The 11,274-nt window shown below is 39.3% G+C and overlaps 1 protein-coding gene across 5 annotated transcripts in view; it reads right to left on the bottom strand.

Moving 5' to 3' along the window:
* Positions 1-527: 527 nt before the first annotated feature.
* UIMC1 (ubiquitin interaction motif containing 1) overlaps positions 528-11,274 on the bottom strand; it is a 137,406-nt gene continuing 126,659 nt past the window's right edge. For all 5 annotated transcript variants that reach the window (XM_045799601.2, XM_087867794.1, XM_045799678.2 and 2 more), the window contains 5 exons: positions 6,310-6,388; positions 4,052-4,223; positions 2,655-2,718; positions 1,547-1,589; positions 528-994 (listed from right to left, as the gene is read on the bottom strand). In XM_045799601.2, the coding sequence (XP_045655557.1) occupies positions 784-994; positions 1,547-1,589; positions 2,655-2,718; positions 4,052-4,223; positions 6,310-6,388 (569 nt within the window). In that variant the 3' untranslated portion in view covers positions 528-783. The remainder of the gene's footprint in view (positions 995-1,546; positions 1,590-2,654; positions 2,719-4,051; positions 4,224-6,309; positions 6,389-11,274) is intronic.

Here is an 11,274-nt window from a genome sequence, read left to right as displayed (position 1 = left end):
CCTCTACCAATATTCTGAAACAGAAGTTATTTCCTGTTGCTGCTGACCTTTGACAGCAAGAGAACTAATCTTGGTTTTAATAGATGAATATGCCTGGTTTCCCCCCCTGGTTAATCTAGGAAGAAAAATAATTACATAGGAACTAGTAACAGAGCACTTACAAATTCCTGGTAAGAATGGCAGGAGATATCCCTCAAAGGTTCTATGCTCTGGCTCAGAATTCTTAACTAGGTGAAGCAGCAAGATGAAGTGACAGGCTGCTGAATAGGGATAGAAAAATAAAAAGTAGGATTTGATGCCTTGGCACCTTTCACAATGATGTCAGAAAAGGTCAAGGAAGTAACCACACAGTGCTCAGAATTGTGCACTATACATTCAGTGAATATAGGCAGTATGTCAAAGACCAGTAGTGGAATTAATTTGGAAACATGTAATTTAGGATGTAATTTAGCTCCACAATTTAAATACTCCCACCCCAAACCCTATAACACAGAGGAAAAAAAAGGAAGATTTCCATCTTATTGAAATAAGATTTCATACAAACAAATATATTTAAATTTTCTTTTAACTATAAGTGAATCCAGACTGTTATAAAACAGAATACTATACACAATCGTCTGTATAGCTTACAGAAAACATCAAAACGAGAATGCTGAGTGGATGCTGGTGGTGAAAACTGCAGGGCCAAAACTTGCTCAACAATGAAACAGGGGCTACTAAGACTTAATGACCATGGCCCACCCCTATTGCTAATGGTTTTGTCAACGTCTGGACCCTAGAAATTCAGGGTTTTCTCCTTCTTCCTCTGCCTGCTTTGGTCCGCGTCCGGCTACCTGGCCGGACAGTAAGTTGCTTTTTAAAGTCCACTAAGCAATCTGTGGCTTCTGAAATGGAAACAAAAGACTTGATGGGAGACTCGTTTAAGTCAAGATGTGCAAGGGAACTCTGCATCTCTTTGCTGCAGCCTGCCTCTTCCATCCCTGGTGAGGGTACCCTAGAGAGAAGGGGAAAAAATTCAGAATTCAATATATACCTACTAATAAGCACTAAGTATGTGTCATGCGTTGTACCAGAGGCTTTTACATACATTATTAGTTCATGTAATCTTTGCAATAATCCAACCAGGTTAAGTACTATCATTCCCCTTTCACAGATACGGACATTGGGTAAATCACATACCCAAAGCCACACACAGTTAGATAGCGAGACAATAAGAATTCAGACCCAAATTCCCCAATTTTTTAAAAAATTATTTTTTACCAAATTCCCAAATGTCTTGAAATCTAGGTTGGAAGACCAGGGTTAGGAGGGAAGAATAAGTCACAGCTTTTGCTCTGCCTGTTTTAATGCCATGAAACGGAACTAGCCATCCAATTCTTAGCCCAGATATATTGGGGGGGGAGGTAGCACAGAGAGAGGTCACACAGTTCCATGGTGATTTCTACCTTCAATAGTTTGAATATCACACTATACACAGAACCCAGGACCAGGCCTGTACTTTTCTAGAACTACTGACAGCCATACTTCAACATACACCCCAATTCACCTGAAGCCTCCTGTTTCTGAAGACTTGGTCGTTATTTCTCCATCTGTAATAAGAGAGAAAAAGTAACAATGTTAATAGTGTTATAATCACACCACTTCTCATTGCTCATGTGCTTCCTGTGTTCTTGGCACTGTTTTTCATCAGCCTTATACAGAGAGCTCAGATCCCCATCCCCAGACCCATAAGATGTGAGCATTAGCATCCAACAGGCTCAGCTGCTGAAGTATCAAGGTGAACACTTCTGAATGAACCACCTCTGAATAATCTACTTCAAATCTGGACTTGAGGAACAAGGGGTTGCCAAGAGAAATCTGCCGCCTGCAGAGATTCACAACATGCTGATCTAGAGGCAGCAGATTATAGCAGTTGGAGAGGTGCCTTTTATAGTCATCAGAAGGCAAAACAGATTTGCTTAGTGGGAATGAACTGTTAGAACTAGAAGGTAAGCAAATCTCACCGGGCTTAAGCAAAAGCTCCTCTTCCACCTGCATCTAGTGAATTTTAACAATGGCAACTAATAACAAGAGTAATAATAGCAGCTACCATTTATCAAGAGCCTACTTATGCCAGGGAGTATGTTTGAACTTTACTAGATATAACCCTTAAAACCTATGAAGTTAGTATTACTAACTTTATGCAATGCTCTTAACCAATCCACTCTACTGCTGCCTAAATACTAGGCACAAAGAGACAGAGTTACTTCCTACAACCCCTCAGGAGTGTAGGTTGGGACACTAATTACAAGTAACAAATGATGCACAAAACATTAGGAGGAGGAAGAAATGTCTGCATGTCTGGTTTTCCAAGTCTGTTCTTTTGGAAGGTATTTGGGGCTTGTGTCATTCCTCTGTGATTTGGAAAATTTTTCCCCCTTAACAGGAAGTCCCGAAAATTCAGGCTTTGTAAAGCCTGAAATGAAACATATAATGAACAATACAGGGTATGTCCTCATCATCTTTAGGAAGATATAACCGAGACTGAGTCTCAAAGTCTGGCTAATGGGTCAAATGTACACCGACATAACTCCAACAAATAGTGAGTTGGCTGTGGCTATTTTTATTGGAAGGTCTGCGACATAAGCCCAGAAAACTGGTCCAGGGTTCTTCACCTGCAGTCTTGTGCTCAGACTGTTCCAAGAGACTGAGGAGCCGGCCTTCACTGCGTTTTTTTTCCTATGACAAAGAAACAGAGATGAAAGGGTTATCTCATGGCAGAGAATCTAAAATACAACTTCCTTAGCCCAGATCACACCTGTCTCCAGGAGAGAGGGAATGTAGGACATAGCTCTAAGAAAGTCTTTTGCTTTCTAATAAATGAGGGTATACAAGTAAAAACACACACTGTAATGATGAACAGAATACATCTTCATGCTTAGAATATTATCCAAGAATGGATAATCAGAGTCAAGGCAAATTATTCCAACAAGATCATATAAAAGAACAATAGCCTTTGACCAATGATAGATTTGGAGAGATTTAAAAATAGAAAATAACAGTTTCAAGGTAGCTTCTAGAGGTAGTGACGCCAGAAGAAAAAACTGGCTCTATGATACAGGCACTTACCTACCAACCCCAACTCCAAATCACTACCTCAAAATCACCCCATTCATACAGGGGTCCCTTTCTTTTGTCATGACAGATAATGGCTTATCCATCTTAGTGTGCAGTGATTGCTAAGTGAGTAAGCCTAGAATATGGAGCTGCTGCTCTATCTTTGATCTCTAAGCCAAGACTTGCTCTTCCTGATCTCTAATTGCAAAGCCCAGAAAGCACATTCATCTTCCCAGTGACCAGGGGCCAGATCTGACAGCTTCCTAAGACCAGGCACACAAGGTGCTAAACAGAGTTGATCTCAAACATGCTCCTGGCACTGGGAGGTATGACTGGATATCCTTTCTGGAAAGGAATTTGGTGGTATGTTTCAACAGATTTTAAAATGTTTATATGCATTCCCCAATGAGTTCCACTTTAGGAAATCTATTCTAAGAAACAGTCAGTGGTACACAGATTAATGGTTCAAATACAATCTTATAATACGAGAGAACTGGAAAGAACCTGAATGTCCAATAATATGAGAATGGTTAAGTGACTTCTGTGTGATACAAACATTAAGAGTAATTTTTAAAAATAGTTTGAAAATAAACCCAGGAAGGTATTTACACTACAACATTAAGTTTACACACACACACACACACACACACACACACACACACACACACGGTCTCAACTACATTAAAAATGCATTAAAAAAAAAGAAAATAGGCCAAAATACTAAGAGTTGTTATTTCTAAGTAACTACATTGTGGGTGATGATTTCCCCTGATTCTTTATATATATTTTTTTAATTTCCTGTATTTCCTACAGTGAGCATATATTACTTTTTAATTAAAAGAAAATAGAATTTTAAAACAAAGTCTTGAGTTCTAGATAAGCAGAAAAGGAAGGAGGAAGGAAAAAAAACATAGAACAGAACTTCAGAGAATTTCCTAAAACATTCCATACACACCTTTAGGTTCCTTGGCCGCTGCTGCTGCTTCTCCTCCATAGCTGAGCATACCTTCCCACTCTCTTCAGGCTCACCTCCTCGGTCACCTCTTGCAAGCTGGAGACAGGACTCTACATGACTCTGGTACTCTCTGAATGGGACCAGGGATTTACAGAGATAACACTTCTCATTCCTAGCCAATCAAAAGAAAGGGGGGGAAAGCAGTTTAAAGATTTGCTTTTGCCTCTGGGCTCCTGGATATGTCTCAAATTGTGTTTTTATGTTATTCTGTCTCAATTGTGTTTTTACATTATTCTGTGGAGGAGACATGTCAACCAATGCAGATTTGCTCAGCGGGATGGCCAATAAAACTAACCCAACGCCAATCAAAAGGACTGAGTGATTAGCGGTTTTCCCTGGCTGTTCTCTGTACCCTGCTGTTGCAGCAGTGGGATGGTAATGAAATCAGTTCTTCTAACTATCTCAAACAATGCTGATTGCTCTTCAGACATAAAATATTCTGTCAAACTCTTCTGAAATTAAGTGTAATAGTTTTTTCAAAGGGAAGTTAAAATTTAGACAGAAAAGGAACACCAAAAGTATTAAATCAAGATGACATTTTTACTAGGGTGGATGAACTTGTCTGATTAGTAAATCAAGTCTGTATGCTGACTTCCCTAATTCTACAACCTTCCCTAATTCTGCAACATCAACTAGGAAGTTACCAAAACCATGTAGTTCTGCCAGGGACTTTTGCGTAACTTCATACACATGGTTATTTTTTATCTTTTTATAACAGTAGAATCTGTAGGAAGAGAGGAAATTGTGTCCTTGAAGTTAGGTTTATTGGGCATCAGTGAAAATGGAATCACTGGGGACAAAGGAAGAAAATGAACATTCATTAAGTATTTTCTCTGTAGTTAAGAACTGGTACAAAGCTCTTTAAATACAATTTCTCAATTTTTTTGCCCTATTAAGAAGGTACTATTCTCCTCAAGGTCCTATAGCTAATAAATATCAGAAACCAGGTCTGCTTGATTCTTAAGATCATCTTAGTTTTAAAGAGCTAAAGACAACTTTCCAAAGCTTGCTATTTTAGACTTCTCTTTCTGGTCATTACTATTCAGTTACTATACAGCAAGAGAGATCTGAATTAGCTCTAAGGAAAACTTTCTCTGGAGGTCTTTAAAAATAGGAGCAAAAAACTGCCTTATGAGAAAAGCCAGACCAGTGTACTTTTAAAAATTTATGAATTAATGCAAAAATAATATATTAATGCCCTACTGCATGAGAGACAGCAGCACTGGGGAAGGAGCTTAAGTTTTTAAGTCAAGTAGGTTTTGCCAGTTCTGGCCGCATGATCTTAATCAGTTACTTATAATTTCTCTTCAATTTCCTTGACTATTTAAAAAAAAAGAAAGAAAGAATAACTATATTATCAGCTATTGTGAGAGTTACAAAGTAAATCAAACACTTAGCACAGTGGCTGGTACATAACATTAGGTGTTCGACAAACAGCTATTACTGTGACTACGGTCTCAGGTGCATTTTATTAGATCCTGAGGATATAAACATGAACGAAGGCAAGTATCTGCCTTCAAATAATTCACAGCCTACCCAGGAAGACAGAAATATAAAAAAAGAAAAAACCATTTACTGCAACATGGTGGGATGAATACAGTCCTAGAGGAATGTCCACATGACGGGATTCCAAAAGAACAAGTCATCAGCTCTGCTCAACTGGATTAAGGAAAGCAGCCCTGAAATTTCGGATCTCAAATCTGTATTTCAAAGATAAACATTTCTGCCTAATGACTGCTTTAATGTATTGTTGGTAATCTCTTTACTTTCAAGAGGCATCACTTACCCCCGATCACCCCTGAGAATGTACTTTCTTAGTCAAGTTGCAACCCACAACCCAAGGAAGTCACCTATATTGCCCAACCTTTTGCAACTCAACTTCTGTACCATTACATCGCAAAACAGCTCACAGCTTCCCAAAAGTACCAAACACCAATATACAAATTCAAAGAAAACAGAAAGCTAAGAGCAATGTAGAAATGGAATGGGTGGCAGGAACTTTTTTAGGGTAATTTAAAAAGATACAGAGGCCACCTGCACTGACATAAATTCAGAATAAGAAAAATAAGTTCAGACATCAAAGTAATAAAGTGATCAGAAGTCCAAAGAAAACCAGGGTAGGAGAGGAATAGGTCTCTTTATTCGGTCCAAGCAATAGCATGTTAAAAGAGCTCTGAGAACACAGCATACCTACTTACTTGTCAATGTCTAGGGAAGTCTGGGCAGCTGTCCCACTATCACTCTTGCTCTTGGCCTCTTTTTGTCTCCGAGTCAACACTTTCGACAAAAAAAGAAAGAGGGGAAGGGAGGGGAGGGAAAGAGAGGAAGGAAGGAAGGAAGGAAGGAAGGAAGGAAGGAAGGAAGGAAGGAAGGGAAGAAGGGAGGGAGGGTGGGTGGAGGAGGGGGGAGGAGGGAGGGGGCAGAGGGAAGGAGGGAGGGAGGGAGGGAAAGAAAAACTGTTAGTTGGCAATAGACTCCAAATATAAAAGACAAAATGTATGGGAAGAAGCGAAATTTAAAATCCACTGGAAGAAGTGCACTGTGTGGGAAACATCTGCCTTTCTAGGAAAGAGAATAATGTATGTACCGTAATGTATGGACTGAAATTGCCAGCCACAAGATATTCCTGTATTTGCTAATGAAATCTTTTTATCCCCTATTGCCATGAGATCTAAAGATCTAGTCAAGGGGCGCCCAAGTGGCACAGTCACTTAAGCATCTGACTCTTGGTTTCAGCTCAGCTCATGATCTCAGAATTGTGAGATGGAGCCCAAAGGGCTCCATGCTCAGTGCAGAGTCTGCTTGTTCCGCTCCCTCTGCCCATTTCCCCCCGCTCATGCACAGGCGCGTACTCTCTACCTAAAATTTAAAAAAATCTTTTAATTAAAAATTTAATTTTTTAATTAAAAAAAAAAGATAAAGATCTTGTCCACATAAGGAAAGATTTTGTGTAGTACCCCCAACTAGGCAGCACTCAATCCTTTTACACTTTCCCAACCAAAATTCTGTCTGGTGTGACACACACTCCAATGAGGTGTTCTATAACATACAGTAATGATAGCTACATCTATCTGAATACCCATAGTAACTCCAATCTCTACTCTAGAAAGTGCTCCGAATACAAGACAGGAAACAAGTTCACAATGGTTAACACAACCACTTTTTCCCACTACACTGGGACCACCTCCTAGTGCTAGTGGGTATAGACAGCTTTAGCCCAGGTGGCATACCAATACTTTGTCTCACACCAAAAGGCATCTATTTATTAAATAACAGTCTCTTAAAAGATCTTGGAGGTTACTCAACTGTTTTCCAGTCTTCGTTCCTTGCAGTAGCAAGAAGAACTATAACCATCTCACTTCAAATCTCGCCTTCTTCCCTCTTGACTTGAAATCCCCATGCCAGAGAATTTAGGAAGGTTATCAGTTCACAAAATAATTTAGGTTGTAAAGCACTGATCTCGTCCAGGAGCCAGCAAACTTCTTCTCTAAAGGGCCAAACATTAAATACTTTAGGCTTGGCAGGCCATGTGGTCTCTGTCACACTACCCAACTCTACACTGTAGTAGAAGGCAGCCATAGACAACACATAAATAAGGGGTGTGGTATGTTCCAATAAAACTTTACAAAAACAGATGTCTGCCTGGATTTGGCCCCCAGCTGTTCATAGTTTGCCTATCCTTCTAGTCCAACCTTCTACTCATAAAAAATGCCTTCTATAAGCATCCCCAACAAGTAATCATACAGTCTCAACTTGATTATATCCATTCACTGAGGGGAATTTACCTCTCCTAGGGAAACTCATTCTATTGCTACACAACAATCCAGCTCAATCTGTATTTACTGGGGGCTGTATGAGTAAGTTTACCCCCTTTTCCATAAGTCAGCTCTCTGAACACTTCACAAGCTACACTACAATCTTGGATTTACTCAGTTGTCTCCCCCACTAAAATGTAACCTCCTTCAAAGCAGGGACTATATGTAGTCATTAATCCAGTCTCTAATGACTACAGAAACTTTTGATTGCCTAGGTTAATTCTAATCCTTATAACAACCCTGCAGACTGGTATTATTATTCTGCCCTACTTTAAAGGTATGGAAACAAACTCAGAGGAATTGACTTTGCCAAGCTATCATAAATGGTAAGTGGTAGAACCCAGGACAGATCTAAATCAGTCTGACTTCCTATACCCAAGTTTTATGTTCCTAGTTGACCTCCTTTACATACACCCCAATTTGTCAGTCTCTCTATATATGTGTGGAACTCCAAAATGGACCAATTACTCAACAAGCAGTCTGACCAGCAGAGAGAACACAAGAACCACAAACTAACCCACTGAGACTCTATTCTACTAATCCAGCCAAGGTTGTATTTGCTTTATTGATAATCTTAAATTGAGCTTAAAGGTAATTAAGATCCATCACCTACCCTTCCAAATTACCTTCAAATAAAAAATTATCAATACAAGTCTCCTAATTCTATACTTGGGCAACTAAGTTGTTGATTATTTTCCCCCCTTAAACACAGGACTTTATATTTATCCCTGTTCTTTTCAGCTGAACATTCTAGTCTGTTGAGATCATCAGCAGTCCTGATTCTGTCGTCTGATGTTATCAGCTCTCTTTTCCAGCTTTGTGTCATCTGCATATATGACAAGCATGCTTTCTACATCTTCATCCAAGTCACTGAGGAAAATGGTTATGATAAATGACATGGCCAAGGACAGAAACCTGTGGCATTTTACTAGGTAGGCCTGTCTTCTTTTTCCTGGTCCAAATTTCCTTTAAATACTTAATGAAGCAAATACTTATTGAGAATCTTCAATGTGCAAGTGATTTGGGGGATATATGGAAATTATGTGGTAGGGTCCTTGCTTTTTTTTTTTTTTAATTTTATCCATTTATTTGGGGGGGGGACGAATCAGCAGGGGGAGCTACAGAGGGAAAGGGAGAAGCTGGCTCCCTGCTGAGCAGGGAGCAGGCTGTGGTAATTGATCCCAGTGGGATCATGACCTGAGCTGAAGGCAGATGCTTAACTGACTGAGGCACCGAGGCACCCCAGGGTCCTTGCTCTTAAGGAGCTTACAATTTACTAGGGAGACAGCACATACACTAAATAACTATAACACAAGGTGTAAAAAGATATGCATAATAAAACAAGAGCATATATACAAGCAACTTTTTTCCCCCTCCCTCCTTCTTTTCCTTCCCTCCCTCCCCTCACAAGCAACTATTAATAGTGTTTGTCTCTGGGGAGGATGACAGGGACACTTGGGGAATGCAACAGGAGGGAGACATATTTTTGCACTATATATTTTTCTGTACTGTTGAATTAAAAATTAAAAGGGAAGAAAAAAGAGACCAGATTATAGAGACAGGCCTTAGGTACCAGTTGAAGTACACTATTTCTAAGGCTCCTTCCAACCCAGAGATTTTATAAGTAAAAATAAAGTACTATAGGAGAAAAACATCCTGGACATAGTTGTATGACCACCTTCAAATTCACTTCCTATTCTATCAGCCAGTCCACATTTCTCCATCTTATGTATAAGGACCTCATGAGAGATTTTATCAAGTGCCTTGCTGAAATCAATTCTCAAAAGGTTGGCACCTCACAGATTACAGAAACCTTTAAGGGTCATTTTTCCCCCCTCTTTCTCTCTTTCTATTTGTCCTCTATCTTGACTACCAAATATTTTTCCAAAAGAAATACTTGGAAAGCACTCCACAGGCAAGGCTGGAAAATAATTAATTGCTTCTAGCACTTTATATACACCCCTATTGCACTTAGCACATTTCTGTTATTTGTTTATATGTCAGTCCCCCTTCTATACCATGCCACTTTCTGAATTCAGAGATTCTGGGTTTTGTTTCTTCAGCATCCTCAGCAGAGTCCAGCATTGATTAGATGCTAATAAATATTTGCCAAATTAAATCACAGCAATGGATTTAAAAAAGCTCTTGTTTTATGAGGACATTCTCTGTGCCAAGGACATTTATAAACATAATTTCTAATCTTTTACAACAATTCTGCAAAGCATATATGATTATCTGTATTTTACAGACGATGAAATATTAAATAACCTGATCAAGATCACAAAGCTAAAACAACAACAAAGAAACATGGCACCAGGAACACAATACAAGTCTAACTTTACAGAAGCATATGTTGAGGCACCTGGGTAGCTTAGCTGGTGGAGTGTGCAAGTCTTAATCTCAGAGTTGTGGGTTCAAACCCCACACTGGGTGTACAGATCCCTTAAAAATAAAATCTTAAAAAAATAAAACAAACATAAAATAAAGAAGCATATGTTGTTTTACAAAAGCAGGCTGCCTTTCCTGGGAAATAAGAGGGTAAAAGATGGAAAAGAAAAAGTTAGCAGTGGTAAACGAGTGGGCAAGTAGAAAAGAATCTGAGGGGAGAAATTTGGCAGATGGCTGAAAACTATATGCTAATTCTATTATTAAATGTTATGCTCAGAGTGAACTGGACTGGACCCTGCAGCTACATTTTCCCTTTGAAACCTATTACCCAACGAAGGAGCATGAAGGTATATGTTATTCTAAAGGAGCCTTCTACTTTAGTTTCTGAGGGCTGAGACAGCCAATTCAGATAGCTGCAGGAAGAAATTTCAGTACGAAACTTAAGTCCAAAAACCTAACTGCTGGCGACAACAGCCAAAGATTTCAAAAGGGAACAATGGAGTCTGAGGACAACTACCAGAAAAGCAACTACCAGGTAGGAGGGATAGAACAGAAAGGAGGGATACCACTGAGAGCTAAGAGAGACACCTATAAACCTACAACCATTAACTCAGGCCTTTATATAACGGTGGATGGAAAATATCCTAAGGAGCTGTGCTTGGGACTTGGCTTGGAACTGTTAATATATTTTTAAAAAGCAGCAACACCTAGCAGAATAAACTGCATTCACTTTAGAGTTGTCCAAGTTGGGATTCTACTAGCTGTGTTGCCTTAGGCAAGTTACTTAGCCTGAGTGTCAGTCAACTTACCTACAAAATGAGGTAACAGCATCTACCCTCATAGGTTTTGGCAAAGATCATATCAGATAATTAAAGTAAGTTGTAATAGTGCCCAGCCCACAGAAAGCCTTCAGCAAACATTTGTTGTCATTATTATATATTCCCATTATTATTCCAGATT

This window comes from Ursus americanus, chromosome 15 (genome assembly GCF_024610735.1).
Source record: "Ursus americanus isolate L20-20 chromosome 15, mUrsAme1.1.p, whole genome shotgun sequence".
NCBI classification, from domain to species: Eukaryota; Metazoa; Chordata; class Mammalia; order Carnivora; family Ursidae; genus Ursus; species Ursus americanus.
The sequence above is the reverse complement of the archived record's forward strand: the minus strand, read 5'-3'. Positions and strand labels throughout refer to the sequence as shown.